The following is a 24,529-nucleotide window of genomic DNA, read 5'->3' as shown; positions in this document are numbered from 1 at the left end:
CTAGTTCTTAGTGAAATGTTTGTTGCAGCCCTGCTGTTACAGCTAGTTGTGGTCAAGGAAAGAAGTTATTTTTCTGGTGGTAAAAGGAAATTATAGCAAAAAGCCATGTCACATGGTCCTGCAGAAAGATGGGGCCATGGACTCTGGTAGTGAGAGCTGCTTCTTTGGGTACCTGTCCTTCAGTAAAAGGGTACCTTTAAAGAAAGCATTCTTTCCTCCTAAGCTGGATCTTACACTATGTTGAGATCTTTTTACAAACTAAATGAGAGCTTTCTAAATTGATTTATATTGTTAGTCATATTTGCATGAAGAAGACTAAGAAACCCATATCTGATACTACTTCTAGCCCTTCTGCTCTAAATGTCTTGTCATGACATGTCATTCCATGTCTCACATTCCTTTCTTAATTTTGTGTAATGTTCCAAACACATTTATTTTGAACTTTCACCACTTACAATTAGCAGAACCTTCTAAATTATAATTCTTCAGCATTTGAGGCTTAAATAACCTCTGAACATTTTTCTATGTGTCAGCTATCAGTAAAGTTTTGTATGTATGCAGCTATAAAATTGTATTTCACAGTATGAAATACATTTTTCTAACATCATGTATTGTATTTTCATATTAGTTTGTTTATAGTTATGCCTGTTTTTTAAAGGAACATCATAACCTTTTCCTGTGTTTGTAAGGAATTAGCCTGAACAGCTACATTGCACATTTCTAATTTACTCTTCACACTTCAGCTGGGATACCAGAACACTATACACACAGAGTTCATGCTGTCCATAGCATGGATGTATTGAAAGATTTTTTTTTTTATGAATCCTGTACCTATAAAAGTTCGTTTATCTCTGAACAGCTCAAATCTATGGGTAACCTACCCTTCTTCAGAAAATACAATTGTTCGTACACGTGTTTTTGTTTCCTGAAAGGATACATACTTCCAGTCTTGGAGTTAAGAGTTCCTGGGCATAGTACCATTACAAACAGCTCAGCTGATTTTGGCTTTATGCCTGGACATGTTCATTCATGAAATAGTTGTTAAAACACAGTACAACTTCCAATTACGCTCATCTCTTCAAATAACTAGTTTCCTCAGCACCAAATTTTTTTTTTTTTTAAACAGTGATTTGGAGTGGTGTTGTTTCTGTTGGCGCTGGAGAGATAAGGAATAGTGAATTGTTTGGATACTGCCATGGCTCTTGTGTCAAGAAACAGAGATGGCACAGAGGCAAAGCATTTAACTATCAGGCTGCCTTTCTCAGTGTTTTATTTCACAGCAGCTGCACAGTATAATGCAAAGTGATTCCTAATAGCAATAGATAGTAGAGGTTAGTAGCTATTAACCCCATTTTTGCAGTTACTGGAGTTGACCCATGGAGACCTGCAGTGTCTGTGAAGATGAAAATTCATTTTTGTGCCGGAAGGTTGCACAGATTGGTCACAGTCACACTCAGTAAGACCAGCAGGCAGGTATTATGTGACTGCTAATAAACTGGTGCATACACAGCTGCTTAGTCCCCATAGCCACCACTTAGCCACTGATAAAGCATCTTTACCTCACACAGAAGTGATCACATGGACTGCTAAAAAAGTAGGTAGGTAGAGCAATAGTTAAGATCACTTTCAGTCTGAACTGTTCATCTTGCCAACAGAGCTCAATGAATAGGAGTTGCAAAATAAATAAGAAGGCAAAGGGGAAAAATTATGATGTTTTTGATGAGTTCATAGGCCTGCATTGCTTCGCATTGTGCTCAGTGTGTATGAGCCTATCTTTGTCACACTCTGAAGCTTTTTACCTCACCATGTTTGGGAACGAATTTTGTAACTAGCACAGATTTCACGCTTTGAATATTTATTCAAAGAGAGTTATGGTAAACGGAGTTAAATCCAGTTGGTGGCAGGTCACGAGTGGTGTCCCCCAGGGCTCGGTTTTGGGGCCACTCCTGTTTAACATCTTTATTGATGATCTAGACGAGGGGATCGAGTGCACCCTCAGTCAGTTTGCAGATGACACCCAGTTGGGTGGGAGTGTTGATCTGCTCGAGGGTGGGGAGGCTGCAGAGAGACCTGGACAGGCTGGAGCCATGGGCTAAGCCCAACTGGGGGAGTTTCAATAAGGCCAAATGCCGGGGGCTGCCCTTGGGCCACAACAACCCCCAGCAGCGCTACAGGCTTGGGGAGGAGTGGCTGGAGAGCTGCCAGTCAGAGAGGGACCTGGGGGGGTTGATTGACAGCCGGCTGAACAGGAGCCAGCAGTGTGCCCAGGTGGCCAAGAAGGCCAACGGCATCCTGGCTTGTGTCAGCAATAGCGTGGCCAGCAGGGACAGGGAAGGGATCTGACCCCTGTCCTCGGCACTGGTGAGGCCGCCCCTCGATTCCTGTGTTCAGTTTTGGGCCCCTCCCTACAAAAAGGACATTGAATGACTCGAGCGTGTCCAGAGAAGGGCAACGGAGCTGGTGCAGGGTCTGGAGCACAGGTCGTACGGGGAGCGGCTGAGGGAACTGGGGGTGTTTAGTCTGGAGAAGAGGAGGCTGAGGGGAGACCTCATCGCCCTCTACAGCTCCCTGAAAGGAGGGTGCAGAGAGCTGGGGATGAGCCTCTTTAACCAAGTAGTAAGTGATAGGACAAGAGGGAATGGCCTCAAGTTGCACCAGGGAAGGTTTAGACTGGATATTAGGAAGCATTTCTTTCCAGAAGGGGTCGTTGGGTGTTGGAATGGGCTGCCCAGGGAGGTGGTGGAGTCCCCATCCCTGGAGGTGTTCAGGAGTAGGGTCGTTTTAGAGCTTAAGGATATGCTGTAGGTGGGAACTGTGCTAGGCGAACGGTTGGACTAGATGATCTCCAGGGTCCTTTCCAACCTAGATGATTCTGTGATTCTGTATTTCAAACCATCTCTGAAGACAGAATCCACTTCTAAGGTCTGAGCTCTGGAGTGTTTGTGGATTTACATGTGTTTACCAAATATATATTCAGGTGCACACATTTTGTGTTTTAAGCAATAGCAGTAGTAACTTTCTGTGTGATCCTTGTGAGACTTTCATAAATGGAAGCTTTCTAGTATCAAGTGAATATGATGGACCTACATCAGATACATCCTACATTGAAGGTGCCTGTTCCCAAAATGACAGACCAAGAATAATACTTGTTACAGTAATGACTACCATGAAAAGGAACAGAATTTCCTTTTTTTTTTTTTTTTTTTAAATAATTAAGGGGAAGAGTTGTCATTGTCTTTAACTTGGTAGTGAAAGTTACATTTCAAACCCAGGTGGTGGAAGAAAACTTCAGTAACAATTAGTCTATCACAGAATCCTAAAAATGGCAAAAGCTCTTATGGGACCATCAATCCCAGGAATATGGTGTCTTGATAATGTAATTGAACTACCTGCTTCAATTTGGAAGGTCCAATTTCCAAATCAGCTTGTAAAACTGATGTAGCTAGTAGCACCTAAAATCTGTTTTCCGTACCGTAATTATTAAAAAGGTTTGCTGTGTCTACATATAATAGTAATGACATTTTGGTAGTTGATAACGTTCATATTCAAACGACAGTCATAGCAAATGGCTTTGTACTTACGCTGACAGTAATTTACACAAGCTGTTAGTAGTATGCCAAAACTGTTTTAATATATTGTATTAAGTAGTTCATACATCCTTTACAAGCCTCTTCAGTGTTATGAAGCAGAAATGTATTAATACTTTAATGTTGGTAGCAGTTTAAAAGCAAAACCCATCTTTTTAAATTTTGACTCAGATTCATAACAAACCAAGATATTAAAAAAATATGCAGTATATTTATCATGCTATGATAGATTAAACTTTGACCAAATTTGAATAGGAAGGGCTGAGAGAGCAGGGTTTGTTCAGCCTTCAGAAAAGAAGGCTTAGGGAAACCTTGTCACTTGTTCCAGGGTGGATACAAAAACAGAGACTTGCTTTTTACAAGGAGTTACATGGAAAAGACAAGGGAAAATGGGTACGGGTTACTCCTGAGGAGATTCCAGTTGGACATGAGAGGAAAAGTTTTCACAATGAGAATAATCAGCAGTTGGATTAATGTCCCCAGGGAAGTGGTGTATTCCCCAACACTGAACACTTTTAAGTTTCAGCTGGACATGGTGCTGGTCCATCTGGTGTCGACATTGCTTTTGCAAGAAAGGTTGGACCAGATGATCCTTGAGATCCCTTCCAACCTGGTATTCTATGGTTCTATGATTGTAAATACCTAAGCATATGTAGAGATAATGTATGTACAGCTTATCTGCTTCTGTATTTCTGTATTTATCCTCATGTTATTACTTAGGCATTTTCAGAACATGTTGAGTGTGAAAGGAATCAGCTGATGAAAGAATGAGCTCAGAATCTGACACAGCTTTTTTTTTCAGATGGTCTCATTTGCATTTTTTCTGCATGAATTCCTGAAAAGAGGGAATTTTAACTTCTCTACTTGTGTGTTATTAGCAGAACTTTTGTTTCTTTGTGTGGAAGGTGTGTATGATGCTTTCATTATCTAGCTAAGAGGAGGCAATCATCTGACAGGAAGAAATTGGGAGAGAATTTGAGGCTGAATGTCAAGAAAACTTCCTCACTATGAGCTACATTGTGAAATACTTTGCCAAGGAAAATAGGAATGTCTAAGACACAAACTGAGATTGAGCTAAGTGTTGGAAAATGTAATGTAGAAACAGAGTAAGTATTTTGTATTACTCAGTGACTATGCATCCTTCTTAGCGTGAACCATGGTTAATCAGATTGTCATTAAGTATTGTTTAGTAACTTATTTCAAAGATACCTGTCGTGATAATAGGCTAAGAATATGGTGTATTTCTCAAGGACACTTTCACTCTTTTTTGAGGTAGGGATTATAGGGAAAAGGGGAAGTTGGACAACCTAACAAATACCTGCTTTTCCAGTTTAAGAGTAACTTCATTAGCTGTGACATTTTGTGTGAGGCTCTAAATAGATTGATTTTAGTATTTAGGAGCCTAAATTTATATAGAGAGTTCTGTAGCTGGCCATTTTTTGTTTGTTTGTTTCTTTAAAGAAAATAAAACAAAGGAACCAGTATGTCAAATATTTCCGGCAATTTGGTAAATTTAAACCAAAATCCTACCTCTAGGAAACATTTCTGCCAACATCTTGGCTTCTTTATTGCGTTATCCATTTGTTTATTTTTATCCCTCAGTGTTAATCTTTCATTTAAGGTTGGTGTTCTGTTTTTGTTTTTTTTTGTTTCAGTTAAAATTTTGGGGTGTTTGTTCTTATTTTGGACTCAGAAGAATTTGTTGGTGACGTACATTTGGGCACTCAAGCTCTTGATGTCTTTTAGAAGTCTGTATCTAAAGAACAGATTGACTATCTGAATTAATGTTTCCAGCTTCTGTCTAGGAAGAAGGCACCCACACTCTGGCTTTCTGTATTTTTAAAGAAAGCATATTTAAAGTCAGTTTCAGGAATTCTGACAAATGAAGCTTTCTAAAATAAATGCTGTGGTGAGTCTGACAGCTCAACATCCCTTAGGGATAATGTGTGCTAATTAAAAAACATTGGTTTTATTTTTCATAGTAAATCAGAAAGTTCTTACTTTGATTAGTTAAGTGTTTATTTATTCTTTTATTGATTTCCAACTTTCCCTTTACATCATAATGGACCTCACAAAGAGGCCTCTTCAGGGTGCATTCACTCCACTCTGAAGTTTTGTTGCCATCTGCACAGTGAGGAAAACAGTCCTGGCCGCAAAATTTACAGATCAGGATTTGAAAAGCAAAGAGACAAAGTAATAAACATACGGAACTGATTTGGGGTGACTCTAAGTAGGTCTAACAGCCAGGGTGAAAGTGTCTGGGAAGGTTTAAAATAGAGACTTGGTAAAGTAAATCATGTCACTTATTTGCTAAGTTTTAGCTTAATCAGATAATGTCTATAGCTGTTAATGTGTTGAATTTTTAAAAAATAGAAATAAAAAGCTGCACAGACTCTCCACCAAAACAGAGATTCCTGCACCTCTTAAATTGAAGATTCTCCCACACTACAAGACAGTTTGGTTTTATTGTTTACTTTTTCTTAATGGGAAAAAAACCCTTTTTTTGTGATAAATGTTTAGGAAGTGAAGATACTTGTAACACATTAAAATATCTACATTTAAAAGTACTCAATAGAATAGTTTTCCATTAAAAATGTTGTAAAGCACAGATATTCTTGAATTCTGGATCTATTTTTTCATAATTAGTTCTGTGCTCCAATTATGCTGTTTCCTGTGTTTATGTAGCCATTTCCCCCTTGATAATATGTAATGTAAACATTCAAGCTGAAGATTTTTTTTTTTCTTTGTTTGGAAAGCTGTAAAGGGAAGCAAACCCAGAAAATTTTCTTCTGCTGGCTATCTGAAATTATGTTTTTGAGTTCTCTTTTGCTTTCATTATGATTTGAACTCTCAGCCTAGTCAAGAGACATGCACTGTTTGTATTAATGGTAGTGATAAAAAGATAAATACCCAAACTTGTAAGTACACAACTAAACTGTTTTTCCTTAAATGTGGTCGTGCTTGCAATTAATGTATCTTTTACAGTTTTCACTGACTGACAATCCTTGCAGTAAGCCATAAAAAGAAACAGCATCTCTTACCAGATGATTAACTACCTACCACAATCATATCCATTGCTGATTTATGTCTGTCTTTTAAACATTTTGAGGGATTTGCTAAAGAAAAAAGAGAAAAAAGCAAATTAGGGATTTGAGGGGTTTTGGGGGGTGATTTTTGTTATTTTAACATCAGGTAGTTCTTTTTCCTCAGGTGATACAAAAAGTGCCCGTATAGTGTAGATGAAATACATGCAGCAAAAGGTTTCTGTTGTTAAAATTGTCCATAGTGCTGTGTTCAAGTTGTTGTCTTCTGTCATTCACCTCTGGATGCAGGGTAGCTACTTTTGAACAACACAGTTTGTTGATAGACAGAAACTGATAATTTTGGTGAAAACCAGAAAAACACTGGAAAGAAAAGTCCGTCATCTTTGTAATTCTTCATAGATCAGAAAAAGTTAAATGCGTTCTTTAACACTTTATAAAATGCTCCCATCCATGCAGAAACTAATTCTGCTTGACACTAATAAGCGGTAAGACTGAGAGAGAGACAGAGGGGAAGGGGGGGCCAGAAGGGAGATACAGAGTTTCCAGCTCATGTTGTAAGTGACAGTAGTGACAAACCCCCACTGAGCTTTTGCCCACTGAAGGGAAAATAGGAATATGGGGCACAGAGAAATCAAAACATCTCTGAATTGTGTCCTTGTGCAGTGAAGGAATAGGTGGCATGCAAGGTCTTTGTTACATGAAAGGATTTTTAGGGAAAAGATAAAAATCGTAGCCTGAAAAGAGACGAATGAAAGCACAGGAGATACAGAAATGAAGCTCCAGATGTGTGCAGCAGATTTGTCCCAGTATATTATCCTCTAGTGGGCTTTTACAGTCAGTTACAAGGCATAAGTCAGTTGGGTTTTTCCCCTTTTAACTTACTGACTGATCTATTTAAAACTCCTGTAGGGTAAGGTGTAATTTTTTTTTCACATAAATGAAAAATATTGTGTGTGGGACAAATCTTCATGTACAGTGCTTTGTACATTTGAATTTTACTTTATGGTGATCAGTGCATGTAGCGTTCAGGTATTCATAAGCAACCAAGTTCTTTGTAGTGTCCACTCACTGCTCCTGCTCTTGGTGAAGTTGTTGGGTGTAAACGTGCTCGGCACTGCAGAGTCCTTCACCTTCACTGCCTGCTCAGGAAAATGTGTTCTCTAATGGTTAACATTATGTTCTAGTAAGTCTACTTAAAACCCCGAATCAATGAAGTAAGTGAAGAAGAACCAGTTCATGCCTTTAGGCTTCTGATTTCTGAGCACACTGAAGATGAGACACTTCAGTGCTTTGTAAGACTTTTATTATCGGTACCTAGAACAGGAATTTTCTTAAACATGTTCATGTGAGAGTTTTCTAGTGGATCAACACATCTTAAGAATCTGAGCATAAATGTACTTTACCTTCCCATTGGCCAAGAACAGTTTTCAAGTGGTCTCTTCCTTCTGTGAATTATATGTAACAATATCAGAGTCCCTCCTCCCCATTAATCAGAGACAGATTTAAACATCCTGCCCTTCAGATTCCTGATGTTAACTCTTTGTAGCTGAGCTGAAGAAATGATTGCGAGTCCCTCCGTCGACACTCCCCAGGCACATTTGGTCTTTTCATAACAATTTCACACGTCCTAGGTTCAGTATTATTTTTGAATGTGAGGAGTCTTGAGTTCTGCTTTTATCCTTCAGCACGCAACAGTAGCTACATTACTTACAAGAAGGGTAGTCAATGCGGTATGAACCCTCTGGCTGTTTAAAATTACTGATTCATGGAGACAGGTTTGTCGCTTGTCCTGTTTGTTTAAAATTTAATTCTTAGAACTGCACTATAACGAAAATTTCCTAAAATGGATCTAGGCACTCTATTTTAGATCTACAGTTGTGGCCTGAGAACCTGAATTAGAGATAGCTTAATAAAGGTAGTGTTACAGGAATTTAGTTTACATTTCATTTGATCTGTAAGTTGCTTGAAGTAGATATGACATGCTTCATCTTCAGATTGGTTCAGTGGTGCTATCAGTAGTAAAATACAGATATTCTAACCTGTCACTATGGTAGTAGTCCTCTGAATACCAGCACAGATTTCTGAGCAACCCTGAATAACTTACTTTTCTGCCTGTAACCACTACACTCAAGACTCACCAACACCTTAAATTTTGCTTAGAAGCTAACAGGGAGCAGGTAAAAAAGGTTTGAGCATTAATACTCATGGCATAATTCTATCAGCCTTTGCATAGTGTCTCTCAGAGCACATTACAGAGCCTAGACAGGAGTTGAGAAGGTCTGAATAGCTACTGTGGGCTCCACAACTGGTAGAGAATATCTGATATCCTAAGCTTTCATGTCAGTGCATGGATACTACAAGTTTGTTTGTCTGTTGCTGTTTCAGAACCCGGGAGCAGGAGCTGACACAGTAGGACTGGCAGGCTGGGACTGGCTTGTGCAGGCACTCTTAGTAATTCAGCAAAGTGCTTTTCCTTGCATGTACTTCAGAAATGCAAAGTTCAAGCAGCACTTCCACCCTCCAAACTTTTATTGCTAATGAGGGCCCTTTATTCAAATCCATTTCTTGGCAAGGCATACTGTGAGAGGAATGAAGTCAATTTTGTTCAAAGTTACTGTGGGAGGGCAGTAACAGCATTGTTAAAACCTGTGTCTGGACAATTCCCTTGATACCATTCTTTGCATCCTAATTTCCCCATGAAGCCCAATTAACAACATGCCAGTGTTTACGTTTTTATTCAGTACTTGTAATACTTGGGATAGTGTTTGACTTTTGGAATAGAGACTTGACACATGAGAAGAGCTCTGCATTTTTTCTTATTATTTTACGTAGGCTACTGGGGGGAAAGGGAAGAAATAAATGAAGATGTAGGAGAGAAGTTAAATTTTAAAATTAATCATTTTTGTATTATATTTCTGATTTTTTTTCCCCTACCACTGCAACTGTATTATAAAGCCTAACCTATCTGAATTTGTTTGGGCCCCTTTTGTACACAGGTGCTTCTTCTGAGGAGTATCTAATGTTTCAACAAACAGAATTCTTTTGCCAGTTTATATGCTGTGAGTGGGAGAGGAGAAAGTTATGTGCTCACTCTGCAAACACTTTCATGTCTAATATCTGATTTCCTTCATGTACAACATGACACATGTAACTAGTGTGTTTTTATTAATGGTCATAAAACTAGCCATGTCCTTTAATAATTCAAATGGATTTTTTTTCTCTTGATACCAGCCTCTGGCATTCAGTTTCTTGAGATCATTATATATTACTAGCACAATCTTATTTTTATTTCTTAGAATTCTATCAACTGCTGGTTTTCATTTCTCCATTTCCTTGTTTATCTTGTAAAATATATTGTGCTGCCTTTCTTGAAGGCTATTTTCATTTGTATTTGGGTTGTTTGTAAATGATAATAGCTAAAAGTATAGATTTTGTTACTTTAGAGTTTTAAGTGTAAATTTTTGGTATAATAATTTTATAACTAAATATATTTTTTAGGTCTGTAGTAAAAGCTTAAAGACATTTTTAAAGGTTAGCATCACATGGTTTTCCTGTTGTAATCTGAGTTTAGAAAATACTGTTTAATATGATGGTAGCAGGAAAAGATACAGTTTGACCTGATTTGGGTCAAATAATTGAGGTAGTTAAACTGTCTTCATTGAGCTATCTAAAAAGAAGAATTAAATCTCTCAGTCTGTTGAGATTTGCAGTAAAATAAAGAATTATGTTAATATCTGACTTCATACATATACACATTTATACATACACACCTGCGCATATATGGAACATGCCTTTTCAGTAATCTATTTTCTTAAGGCTTTGTTTTGTGCATCCTGAAGATGTAAAACAATTAACATGAAGGAGGAGTTCACAGTGCTTGAAACGCATGATTCCTCCAAGAACAAATCTGCTTTCTGTACACAGATGGCATTGTATTATATGGTGTAAATAATTTTTAAGGCTGTCCATAAAACGTATTAGACATCTCATTGCCACTACATGTTATCAGAAGCAGTTTTTTCACCTGATGTCAGGTTTGTAGTCTCTGACTTTACTGCTAGTTGGAGGGATTGATAATATATATCTGGTGCACTTTCTCAACTCAACAAGACAGTTTGAGCATCAGCTATTAAATATTAAAATGCCTTTAACAATAATTTGGTTTGTCAAACCAGACCATTTAGTAGAAGGTGATTATAATAAATGCAATTTCTGTTCCACATACAAGCAGTGGGAACTTGCTGTTTAAAGTTGTGCTTGAAGTATTAGTGATCTGACAGTGCCCAAGAATCTTGTGTTTATGACCAAAACAGATTACCATACAAACATTAAAAATTAACTACTGCAAAATAACAACAATTCTGGGAGTTAAATATAATGATATTTTCTCTTTAAATATTTATAAGGCAACAAAGACGTTTTAAGCTTATTGCAAATTCTCAAATGTGGAATTTAAAACAGATGGAATGAATATTTAGCTTTTCCCTCCAGAGACATCACAGGCAATGAATGCACTGAGTGAACAAGATAGTTAAAGGAAAATAGCATTAAAAAGAAGTATTAAATGGAAGTGTAGATAATATACGTTACATAGATATGTCAAACACTAGTTTTCCATCTTTAAAAACTTTTAATGTATGGAAATTTTGTGGCTAACTTTACTCTCTTTTGCTTGCAATTATAAGTTCAGTCAGAAATAATCTACCTCATTTTGCAAAACAAGAACTGTTGAGATGTGTGTGAAATTTACTGCTATAACTTCATGATACAAGTATTCTAGGTGATTTTTTTTCCTTCCCTATGTGTCTTGTCATTCACTGAATGACATGTCTTGTCATTCACATTCAATGTCTAAAATCAGAGTGCAGTCTTGCAGTCACTAAGTATTGTCTGTTACCGTTGCAGTTCATACAGAGATGAACAATAAATTAAGAAAAATAATTATAAGATGCTTGAAGTAATTTTAAGACCTGTTACCGCCTGTATAGTTCTGTTAAATGTTTGTTCTGTTGGGAACTTGTCCAGTACTTCTGTAAGCCCTTACTACTAGGTAACATAATGACGTTACGGAGCAGCATTAAGTGAATAGTGTCAGATGGTGGGAGCTTCTGATTTCTGCAGATCTGTTTTTAATATTGGTTTCCATACTCAGGTTCGGTGAGCTCCCTGGATGAACCCTGTCTCTGTCAGACAGCAGTTAGCTGCCATGTTCCAGAGTCAGCTGGTGAATCTGCTGTCAATACATTAATGACAGAAGGTGTGTGTAGTAGAGGCAGCATGCTGTGGTGGGACTCCATGACATAGGGCTGAATGCTTATTTCTTAGCCTGACTGAAGTCCCATCTTAAAGAGAAGTAATATGTAGTAGCAGGTTTGGGTTTTAACCAGCGAAATAGCCTAAACGAAATGAACAGTTTTGAATGTACCTGTTTCAGCACTCCACATGGATATTGGTTGGTGATAACTGTAGTAACTGTGGTAGAAATTAATTAAAGGAAAACAAGAAGTATAAAAATACTGTTTTATTTTGTGCCTAAGAATAAGCCATATTCTGTATAACCTAACAGAATAAAATTTAACCTATGTGTTCCTTATTTGTCCCCACTTCAGAGTTAAAATGTATTTGACTATTTTTTATTTTACATTCTGAAGCAAGTAATTTGTTACACTGTTTCATTGGTTGTAGTACTTTGGTAATTTATTCTTTATCATGTTGGGAGTGTGACTGCATTTGTAATTCATCTGTTCAGTTACAATTAGGAGTGCCATACACCTTTGTGAGTGTGCCTTTGGACTGAGAAGTTGACTTGGCAGTAACATTTAGTGAATCCTGTACTGTCTATAACGTTTATGTTGTCTCTGTTGAATCTAGCTGCTTTCTGCTGAATTAGAAGCGACTCTTGTCCAGTCTCAGATTTCTTTGGGTTATCCCATAAAACTTCAAATAGGTTTGCAGTATCCCTGCGTGAAGCAGACTTCAAACCCAGTGGCCCAGACATTCATTTGCTTTCTTTTGGAAGCATCGAAGTAATGTTGTATTTAGGCTTTATACATCTACTCAGAATTATCTTTATGGAAGCAGAATAGCAAACTTGAGTTTGATTGCCAGAGGACCTGGCAGTTTCATGATGTGATGCATCGTGTCTGAAAGGTGTCTGAACAGATCACAGAAGTCATGTGCTTGTTTCTCCCCATTGACTGTGAAGGGAAGCTTATGTTGCTGTATCAAGTGCAGACACTGTGGATGTCTGATGTTGAGTGACTGATGTTGAGTGACAGAGTTAATTGCCTGGTAAGCTCTTGAGACTCTTTGTACTGGTATCATTACTGAGATGGTAATGTCCTGTGTCAGATCCTGCTGTTGGCAGTGCATGGACTGATTCATTAGTGGACACTTAAAGTTCCTAGGTTTTGTAGGGAAGCTTTTATTTGAACTCAAAAATTATTTTTTTTCTTTCTCTATTCTCTTAATGCCAGTCTCCAGAGTTCCTATTTCTCTGTTGTTACTTGACCCCAAAGAAAGTTAAGCACTGTTAGTACAGAGTGGTCTCAAAGGTCCAGGGTTTCAGGGACATTCACAAGGCTTGTGTTCTGGAGGGAAAAAAGGAGCTTTGACTCCACAGCTGGTGCACACATGGAGGATATTGGTGCCTCCTTTCCTTCCAAGAGAATCAAGGGATCTTTGAGTGCTTGAAGTACCATAAACGTTGTAGTTTGCCAGAGGTGGAGATACCATAAAAAAGGCAAGATGCATGAGAGTGGTTGGGCTGTATTTGGTAGGTACTTGCCATGTCGTTCCCTCATCTGAGATAGAGGTCATCTGCATCTCATTTAGGAGCATGTAGAAACAGATCAGAAAGCATATGCCTCAACTTTGAGACTGTTGGGCGTAAAATCAGTGAAATGTGGTTCATATAAACACTTTCGTAATGATTCATTTACTGATGTAATGAAAATATTTTAAACTTAATTCTTTTTAATTGCATGCTGTGCTTAATAGGGTAGTGGATAGTTTAAAAATGGGGGGGGGGGAAGAAGATAGTATAATGGAGTATTTCTGAAGCGATGTGTACTCACTCATTCCTGCTGGGGAGCTCACAAAATGTATTGATTTTGACTAACATTTTCTTCTTTGCTTGATACTTGAGAAGAACAAAGGAGACTGCCAAATGGGAGGGAGAGCCCAAGAGGACCTCCTGGTATTTGATATTCTTCCTAGTTCATGAGACAAGGTCGCATCTGGTTAGTGATCACATAGATAGTCACAGTACTCTCTTCAAGGTTTGCTTGTTTTTATACTGTGTTTAGCAATCTTCTTAACATGAGTAGGACTGTTTGTTCTTTGATTTTATTTATTTATTTTCTGCATTTTTTATTTCTTTTTCCCCTTCACATGCAGTCCTGGGAGTAATCTTTGCATTGGCTTCCCTCAGTGAGGTCCTTGGCTTTTCTTTGTTCCATTAGCACACAAAATGGTACAAGTACAGTATGGTGCTCATCATGCTTTCAAGAAGGGTGAAATGTTTCTTTTCCTTCTCAATTTAGGATTGTAATTTCTTTGTGTTAGTACTAGTCTCAATTACAGTTGGTATGATACTTTCTACCTAACTTGCTCTGTAGCTTACCTGTACTGGAGACTGGTGGAGGAAAAAGCAGTTAACATTAATATTGGTAGGCTATTAATTTTGTGAAGGGTCTTATTCAGTCTGGAAGAGAAGAATAGCATTTTTCACAAAAAGAAGTGAAAAGGCTATGAAAATGTGCAGGGTCTCTTTGTATTAAAGATCAATATCATTACCTTGATGAGTGTGAAAGATGAACTGTCTTTCAATATGCACAATAATATAAATTTCTGCAGTAGTTTGCTTGAACTGAAGGGTTTAACAGAACTGAACCTCTTGATTTAAAAAATAGCTTTTAAATCTCTATTTTGCCTTCTTCAGTCCCTCATTCAACAGCATGCACCTCTTGGAATTTTTTGTCTCTTTTCCTTTTGAATTCCTGCAGTGTCACCATGGTTAAGCATCGAGTCACCGGAAGGGCAGCAGGTCAGACTGAATGCTTGGCTAATTGTTGTGGGATTTGAATATATTGGGGAAGTAAACTGTAGAGTTGGAGGTCTCCTGCTAGCATGGAATTCAGTGTCCTGAAGGAGGAAAGCGACATGGCGAAGGGGAAGGACAAAGGCTGGCTGAGTGCAAGAGTGGTGAGACAGTGCCTCCAGCAAAGGAGTCCTGCATGAGTGGAGTTAAGGCAAAACTGACTATGGAAGTGAAGAACTCTGACAGTGGTAGGATCACTATTTTCTGCAATCCCTATCTTTAAGTTTTTCTGTGGCAGAAATATTTGAGTTTTGCAGGAGAATCTGGTTTTGGTCAGAATATGAGATTGTCAAAATTCCCTCAAAAGTATCCTAAACTGTCTCAGATCTTAAGGTCTCCCCAACGATCTACTTTTCAAGATCAAATTTAGTTCTCCATAAATGAGACTCTGTCCTTTCTAGTAGCACTTCTCTCTGTCTCAGCATCACGCAAAAAACTGGATGTGTCACCAGTTTCTTTTCCATTGAACTGTAAAGGATAGCACTTCCCAGGTGAAGGGGAAGTTCAGGATCTCCTCCTTGTTCATACAGAATGGGATACAGCATCTGTAGTTGTCTCTAACTTTGTCAATTTTTCATAGTCTGGAAATAGGAAGAGGCATTCATGGGAGCAGAAAGGGAGTTGATATCCAAGCATTGAAGTACTGTGGCATCATTAGAGGACACGGCGATGAAAAGAGAGACCATTCTTTCTGTAGGACATTTGTCTCTGAAGTACAGATGTTTCCAACAAAACCCCTATCTTACTTCATCTCTCTGAAAATCAGTATTTCTTGAATAGTAAATACTTCTGAAAGTGAAAAAAACCAGGACAGAATCTGATGGCAAATACTTGGAGAGATAAAGCTTTTAAATCTAGTTTATCCACTTGCCTGTAATAATGTGTTCAGAGGTAAAAATGTATCAGGAAGCCTTCATTTACTGAGACCCCTACCAAGTAATTGTGAAGTCAAGATACACAGAAACTTAAATTATGATTGCAGTGTTAAGTTTAAAATACTTTGTGTACCTACCTTTTTTTTTTTGTGTGTGTATATACACCTCATATCATTGTGTACTTTTTAGAATAAAAATGTTTAGGTTTAAAAAGTTGATGGTAGAATCTGAGGCAGGAATATTCACGAAGACTGACTTTATCCAAGGGTGGATAATTTTTTGTCTGCTTGCTCTGTAATCAGTAGAAAAGAAAAATTCCTTGAGGAGACCGAACATCTGAAGTTAGGTTCCTCCTCGATATTGTTCTTCAGAGGAGTGTTTCTTCCTCTGATGTTTCATGAGGACTCCGTAAGGAGACTGGTCTCTGTGTAGTAAAGGCATCCTTTGTGCATATTCTACCGTGTAATTTTTTGCTATTTCAGGAAACTGTCATTTTAGGTATAACACTAGAGTAATTTATTTTTAAACATAAGCTATGTGGTACAGAAAATTAAAAAACGTTCTCTTGAAAAAACTTAGAGAAAAACAATTTATTCAGCCACACGTAACTACTTCCAGCCTTGATTAGCATGTGATTTATAAGCATTCCCCCGTGGCAATGCTTTAAGATTTGATACAGCACTAGGTTTTCACTAAGAAGCTTAATATTGCATTACACATTGTACATGGAAATGTCCAACCTATGTTATTACTACTCCAGCTGCTTTAACATCATCTGAATTTCAACTCTGCATGAAATAACTCGCATTGGTAGTGATTTTTTTTTTTTAGAAAATTAACACAAGCTTGGATATTGTTTGATGACATCTTTTTTGTAAATGTGAGAGGGATTAAGATAAACTTTGAATACATTAAATTTTTGTTTTCTAAGTATGTGATTTGTCTGTGTAGAGTATTTCATCCAAAGCTGTGAAAATATTTGTCCTACTAAGGTCAAGTAGTTACAGGCACTGAAATGCGCATTATTAACTTTATGTAATATTTAGACTTTTTCACTTTTAAAATAGAAACTGAGGACTTAAGTACATGACTAATGTTTTGTCATGACATGTTTATATTCTTTTTAGCATGTAAACCTGATACATAACTAAGTTACATAAATGCTTGGTTGTCTGTATTTGGTCTCTGCTGCTCCATTTGGACCTGTATTGATTAGGAGCTGTTGATACAGGCCACAGACTGAAAGAAGAGGTTTTTTCTGACAGATCAGATTTTAGGACTTGTTAGGAATTGGGGGAAGGTGTTCAAATTAAATTATTTCCTTTTGCCTAGCAGAGAAATATGTTTCTACATTATAAATGCTTTATTTATGAATGTATTAGAGATGAGATTTGTTGCCTTCTTTCAATGAATTTAATTGGTATTTTCTAGAAGTCTTATAACAATATGAAGCAAATTAATGTTTGTAAGCATTCAGAATTCATGAGTCACTCTGTATATTGGGAGAGTGAGATTTATTTCCCATATGCAAGTGTGATAATTCTGTGTTGCAGTGAAAAGTACTTGTAGAAGGTTTGGAGCAAAACATGTTTTTCCCAGATACAATATATAAAACACAAGTTTTTAATAGTTGAAGAATTTTATTGTAATTCATATAAGTTTGATTTAATTCCTAATTCTGTCACTGCAAAAGTGCAAAATCATGGAGTGAATCTTCCTGGAAACTGTGCTAGGACACATGGAAAATAAGGAGGTGACTGGTGACAGCCAACATGGCTTCACTAAGGGCAGATCATGCCTGACAGATTTGCTGGCCTTCTACAGTGGGGTTACAGCATTGGTGGAGAAGGGAAGAGCAACAGGCATCATCTACCTGGACTTGTACAAAGCATTTGACACTATCTGGCATCCTTGTGTCTAAATTGTAGAGACATGGATTTGACAGATAGATAGCACCTCCCTCAATGAGGACAGGCTGAGAGAGTTGGGGTTGTTCAGCCTGGAGAAGAGAAGGCTCCGAGGAGACCTTATAGTGGCCTTCCAGTACTTAAAGGGGGCTGCAGGAAAGATGGGGAGGGACTCTTTATCAGGGAGTGTAGTGATAGGACGATGGGTAATATTTTTAAACTGAAAGAGGGTAGATTTAGATTGGATAGAAGGAAGAAATTACTTCCTGTGAGGGTGATGAGACACTGGCACAGGTTGCCCAGAGAAGCTGTGGCTGCCCCCTCCCTGGCAGTGTTCAAGGCCGGGCTGGACGGGGCTTTGAGCAACCTGGGCTGGTGGAAGGTGTCCCTGCCCATGGCAGGGGGTTGGAACTGGATGATCTTTAAGGTCCCTTCCAACCCAAACCATTCTGTGATTCTATGATATTGTTGCTGTCTTTTTCTAGCAATTGGGAATCCTGTTAACTTAATTCTCTCTGTGACCGACCTAGTCCTTCGCCCTACAAATAAAAATATAAAGCTCAAAAGGTGTTAACTGTTCTAACTACTGCAGTTGAACATTGTAGATTGCCAGGTTAAGCTTAAAGCTTGTGAAGTGCTTCAGGACTTAAAATTTCTGTGTCTATATTGTTGGCATTTAATAATGAATAAGCAGCTGCATCAATGTTTTGGTTAAATTTCTGTTTATATATATAAATATATTTTTTATATAAATGTATGTAATATATAAATATATATATCTGATCCTACCTAAGTAAAAGATAAAGAATGATGCATATACATTTTGCATATCATACCTTATCCCAAACTGAGGGCTTCTTAGAAAACTAATTCAAAAAAATTAATAACTTAAATTTAAGAAAATCTAGAAATGGAAATATTCAGATATGTTTACAAAAATTTTATTTTTCCCTTTCCAACATAGTGTAATAACTGTATTTCTCATAAAGATATTTTAATGTTGAATTTTTTTCTTTATTCTACTGATGATTGAAACTTTCATTAAAAAGGAAAATTTTAAAAAATTGCTAGTCAAAAATGTCTCCAAGTATAGATGCGGATTTTCTCTGTGATGTGTGAAAACTACAGTTTAATCTCATTATTGGTACATTAATTCAATTTCACATAACTTCTGGAAGGAAGGAGGGTAGGTTGGAAAGGTGGAAGATCATGAATCAGAAAGACAAGGTGCTTCACCATGTTGGCTTGAAGACTGTCTGAGCATATTGAAATGTTGCAGTTAAGAAAACACAGAAGGGCCTCATAAGTTGTCAAAGCTGACTTAGAAAAAGTATTTGCACTTTTTAAGTGCTTCTTTTTAAAGTATTTTTTACAAATTCAGTGTGATTTTGGTGGTCTTTATTTTAATAGTATTTTTATCAATAATGCTACATAGTTATATATACTAAAATTTAAAAGTTGATTAAGTTTTTTAGAAAAATTTGTTTCATTTTCACTAGATCTAAATAGCTCTCTAAATTGTCAAAGTAATATTTATTATGTCTGCCTAATGCTTGTCTATCATCTTAATTAAAAAAAGACTGATGAACTGACAGTAAATTAAAACTGCGTGATTCCTGGGGTTTTGTTGGGGGGTTCCCCCCCCCCCCGCGCCGTTCTTTTTTTTTTTTTTTTTTTTTTAGGAAAAATGATGTTTTTGCCAATCAAGAAAAATGATGACATTATTTGATTGTCTGACACATAATAGCCATGCTAGGAGCTGGAACTGTGTATCATTCAGTAACTGTTGGCTCGAGAAAGTAGAACTTCTCTAAAGCTGTGACTAATCTGAATAAGCTTTTAAGGATAAGATCTGTATTTTAAACACAACATGGATTTCTGAAGTTGCTATTTACAGAAACTGTTACAGTCTTTTTGACATTGTTTGCCTTTTCCAAGTGTCTGTGATTTCATCCTAGCAGAGTAACTGAGTAGAAGACGGATTATCTTTTGGCAGGAAGAAAGTTACTTTATTAGGACCACACAGTGAAAATTTCAGATTATCTAAAGCAATCAAATTTCTATGGAAATGGTTGTGGGAAGATTAGATTCCTACTGGGGGGGGGGGGGGGGGGGCGGGGCGGGGCGCTGTATGCCAATTTCTAACCATTAACAGGGAAACTGTAATGTAAAGTAATTGCAGTGACAGGAATTGGCAATGAAAGGAAATTAATAAATGCATAATAAGGCAAAAATTCTTCTTTCTATATGATTTTCTGTTTCCAAAAGCTAGGCACAACCTGGCAGGAATCAATGGAAGTGTTTTCACAGTGGAGCATTCTGCGTCTTGCAATACCGGTTGTTGAAATGCGTCTGCCAGGATTCTCTCTGGTACTGTGCTGGTGCGTTCTCCTTCCCCAAAGCCAAAGCCAGTTACTTGCCCAGATCCTGATTTTGCTGGGAGGTGAATTGCTGTATCAGGGCTTTCATCAATAGAAGCTTTCAACCCAGGGATGAGCTTGCAAAATGTTCTGTTGATGTGGCTCAACAGATTTGTTCAGAGGCCCAGACCCTGTCTGAAGTGTGTGACATCTTTTAATTAGCCTTGCAATGCCTACTGTCCATTCCTAGTTACATAAGTATGGGAGTGAATAACATCGTGCTTCAGCCCTGCAAAGCCAGTTAATTCCCACATGACTCCTCTCAGTGCTGTATGTTTCCTGTGAATATGTTCTTCCACAGTGTTTGAAGCAGGATTATTTTTTCCAGGATATTTAATTTGCTTTGCAGCTGCGTTGAGTGAGATGGGCAGTAGTTGTGTTTCAGTCACTTTAAGTCTGTCAATATATGAAGTGAGGTCTCCTGGTGTGGCACGGAGGCTGCCTAAACACGATAGCATTGAGTGAAGGGAAGAGCCATATTCAGCTCCACATGGAGTTAGACTGGCAATGACTAGCAAAAGGACTGGCAGTGATTGCTGATATCAGTAGTAACTACTTCAATAATACGAGTCTCTTAATTGAACTGTGAGGTATTTAATATATTGTTGCTGTATATAACAATAAATCTTAAATGCAAAGAAAAAAACTTTTGTATGTGAAAAAGAAGGGAAAGATGTGTCCACACTTCTGTACCGGTGACTCCAGGAAGCCTTTGTGATTTCTGTATGTGCCAGCAGCCATGTATATGCTCTGTAAGCTATCAAAACTTCCAACTATTGTTTCTGGGTGTATGCACTGCAATTCTGCCTGATTGTGGGCAAGTCATCCAACAGTTTTGCCCCCCTGTTAATTTTGATCTGCCTTACTTAGAAACCCTTTGGATAGTGATTATGTTTTGTTAAGTGCCTTGGAGAAAGTGCTGAGCCTCAGATTGCTAGATGTTACCTGAAAGTAAGGCAGAGCAAGAGGACCCCTTTGGCTTAACTGCAGACTTTTGAGTTTGCTCAAAACCAAAAGAGAAGCATAACAGAGATGGAAAAGAGAACTGTAAGGGCATTGCCAGGGTTTGCAGAGATACAGTTTGAAAAGAAAAAGCTCAGCTTGAATTGAAATTGGCCAGAGGTGTCAAAAACTACAAGAAAGAGTTCTTCAGGTATGTAAACAACAGTCAGAAACAGAAGGAAAATATTGGCCCGGCTGTTAAACAGGAGAGCCGAATTAGTCGCCAACAAAAGTGAAAAGTCAGAGATTCCTAACACTTTCTTCACCTATGTCTTTACCAGCACTAGTGGGCCCCAGACCCTGGGAACAAAAATCCAGGTCAGTGCAGACAGACCCATTGTCAGTGAAGGAAGAGTTGGTATGTGAACTATTAAAGGAGCCTGACCCCTACAAATCAGTGGTCACTGATGTTATCCACCCGCGGGTGTTTGGAGAGCAGGCCGATGTTGTTGTGAGGCTTCTCTCCATAATCTTTGAGAAGTTGTGGAGATTGGGGAATGTCTCAGAAGACTGGAAGAATGCCACCCCATCTACAAGAAGCGCTTAAAGGAGGATCCAGGAAATTACAGGCCCATCAGTCTTACTTCAGTCCCTGGGAAAGTTACGAAACAAACCCTCCTGGGGCCTAAAACAAGTTAAATGAAGCATGTGGTAGGAAAAGCCAGCATGGATTCACTAAGGGAAAATTATGCTTGACAAACCCGATCACCTTCTGTAACAAAAGTAACCTGCTCAGTTGTTGTGGATTGAGCAGTGGACATTGTCTACCTGGATTTCTTCAAGGCTTTTAATAGTTACCTACAGCCTCCTCCTAGAGAACCTGATGTGTTACAGCCTAGACAAGTGGTCTGTGCAGTGGGTTTGGAACTGGCTGACAGGCCCTACCCAGAGGGTGGTGGTAAATAGCTCTTTTTCAAACCGGCAACCTGCCACAAGTGGGATCCTCCAGCAATCAATATTAGGCTCAATGCTGTTTAATATTTTCATAAGTGATCTGCATGGTGGGACCTTGATGAAATTTGCGACAGTACCAAACTGAGTGGGGAAGTGGACAATTCAGAAGGGATAGTCACCCTGCGGGAAGACCTGGATATGCTGGAAGAGTGGGCTAACAAGAACTTCATGAAGTTCAGCAAGGACAAGTGTAAAGTCTTGTACCTGGGAAAACATAATCCAGGAGTGCAGCACAGACTGGGATCTACCCAGCTGGAGGAGTTCTGTGGGAAGGGGCCTGGGGGTCCTGGTGGACAAGCAGCTCAGTATGAGTGAACAGTATGCTGCAGGAGTGAAGAAAGCCAACAGGATGCTGGGCTGAATCAAGGGCATCACCAGCAGAGAGAAAGAAGTCAGTATCCAACTCTGCTCAGAGCTTGTCAGGTCACACCTACAATACTGTGTTCAGTTTTGGTCCCTGCTATACAAAAAAGATGCAGGAAGGTTGGAGAGGGTCCACAGGAGGGCCACAAAGATGATCAAGGGACTGGGAAGCCTGTCATACGAGGAAAGGCTGAGAGAATTGGGTTTGTTCAGCCTGGAGAAGAGAAGGCGTTGGGGAGACCTTATCACCATGTTGCAGTATTTAAAGGGCACCTACAAAGAAGATGGAGACTCCCTTTTAGAGGAAGTCACGTGGAAAAGAGAAGGGGTAATGGGTACAAGTTACTCCTGAGGAGATTCCAATAGGACAGGAGGAAAATTTTTCACAATGAGAACAATTCACGATTGGAATAATCTTCCCAGAGAAGTGGTGGATTCCCCAACTTTGGACACTTTTAAGATTCAGCTGGACAGGGTATGAAGCCATCTGGTGTAGACTGTGCTCTTGCCAAGAAAGGTTGGACCAGATGATCCTTGAGGTCCCTTCCAACCTGGTATTCTATGGTTCTATGATATTTCGGGAAAATGTCCACTTGGAGAATAATGTAGCTTTGTAGTGTGTTCCAGTCAAACTGATGGAACAATGCTTAAGCAGTGAAAGCACAGTGAATGCAGTGAGAACACTCCTCCTCATCCTTTGTGCCTGATTTTTATTTTTAAATGTAGCACATTTTGATCACTTCATCATCGAGAACGCGAAGTGTTGTCTTTGCTGTCTTGGACTTTGTTATATTAGGATGTCAAAGAGAGTCTCAACTTTTGCTGAAACTTTGCCCTAGTGAGAGATGTGGTGATTCTGTGGTGTTTCGAACTGTGGTGTTAAGTTTGGGAGGAAGTAAAATGTGTTTGTGTTTCGGTGGATTTATTCTATATATTTATTATTGCATCCTTTTGGGAAGTTTCCGTGCTCAGCCGACAATGTAACTTACCATTTATTGTTATGGGAGAGTCACAAGAGCTGTATTCATTCACATTTGGCTTAGGTACGTGTTAGCTTTGCCCAGACCTCCAAACCTGCCAAAGCCCAGATGTGGAATGTGATGAGTATGGTAAAGACTGGACTGGTGAGGAGAGAAAAAAAGCCATTCACGCAGAAAACTTAAGATTTTGCCTGTAGTTAGTATAATAGAATATTACAATGTGTTTTATTATGCTTTATTTCTGATGTGTTAGCAGGTTTTAGTTTCTTCTGATTTTTCTGCTGTAAAGTCGATTTAGTTGGTTATTCTTCATGTCCCTAAAAGGCACTTGGTGAAATCACGCTACCTTTTTTTGGTGAGCGGCCCAGTGGCATGGCTGGCATTTGTATTCTGCTGCATGTGTGTTTCTAGCCCAAATGACAAGGGTGGTCGCTGCTGGGAATGGTCTTCAGAGAGGGGTTCCCAGGACTGGGTTTATACTAAATAAACAGAGGTAATGAGGGGAAAACTGTGAATGATTAGGAACCCTGGTTTAGGTTAAAGTGATAAAAATAGCTGCAGGACATCTTAAATTAGTTTAAAAACTAGAAAAGTTAAGGAATCCAATCCAGAGAATTTTGCAAATTGTCCACTTTTCTTTTTAGAGTTCTCTGCCTTACTCTCCTCTGTTCAGTGTAACTAGGTATATAATCCAGAGAGATAGCTGAAAAGATTCAGCTGTCAAAGATTAAGAGTCTGTAAACACAGGGTTTTTTTAGGCAGTGCTGTCAGTACCACTATGTTTGTCTTCTCTGTTCTGCCAAAACATGTTCCTGGAAATCTCCGTTTTCAATTCTGGTTTTAGGCAAGATGCAAGAAATGGGGGTAAAATACCAGAAAACCCTTCTGTATATTGCAGATAAACTTACTACATCATTCATTACAATTGCTTTAGTTATTAATGAAAATTCTCCATAATAGACTAGTGAACATGTGTGTTGTATGTTTTATGTAGAGAAGACATACTTGGCTCCTACACATATGCTCTTACCAGGATGTTACGTACATGAATTTTTCAGCCTTACACATTGGCAGAGTTACTGAGTTCACTGTCTGCAAATACTCTGTATTAAAAAGATACGCTTTATGTTTAACTTTGCAGATCCAGAATGCTAATGATGTGCTAATAGCACCGCTGGAGAAGTTTCGTAAAGAGCAAATAGGAGCAGCAAAAGTAAGTGGCTGTGGAAACAGTTCTTTTTCATTTCATGTTTATTTAAATTTATCAGTGTGTTTTGAAGGCTGGACTGAAAACAG

At 38.4% G+C, this 24,529-nt stretch overlaps 1 protein-coding gene across 1 annotated transcript in view; it reads left to right on the top strand.

Moving 5' to 3' along the window:
• The window catches only part of ARHGAP42 (Rho GTPase activating protein 42), a 172,981-nt gene that overhangs the window by 68,017 nt on the left and 80,435 nt on the right, over positions 1 to 24,529 (top strand). The window contains exon 4 of the mRNA XM_074916689.1: positions 24,375 to 24,446. Within this exon, the coding sequence (XP_074772790.1) occupies positions 24,375 to 24,446 (72 nt within the window). The remainder of the gene's footprint in view (positions 1 to 24,374; positions 24,447 to 24,529) is intronic.

This window comes from Athene noctua, chromosome 1 (assembly GCF_965140245.1).
Source record: "Athene noctua chromosome 1, bAthNoc1.hap1.1, whole genome shotgun sequence".
Classification (NCBI taxonomy): Eukaryota; Metazoa; Chordata; class Aves; order Strigiformes; family Strigidae; genus Athene; species Athene noctua.
This window is presented reverse-complemented; position numbering and strand designations above follow the sequence as displayed.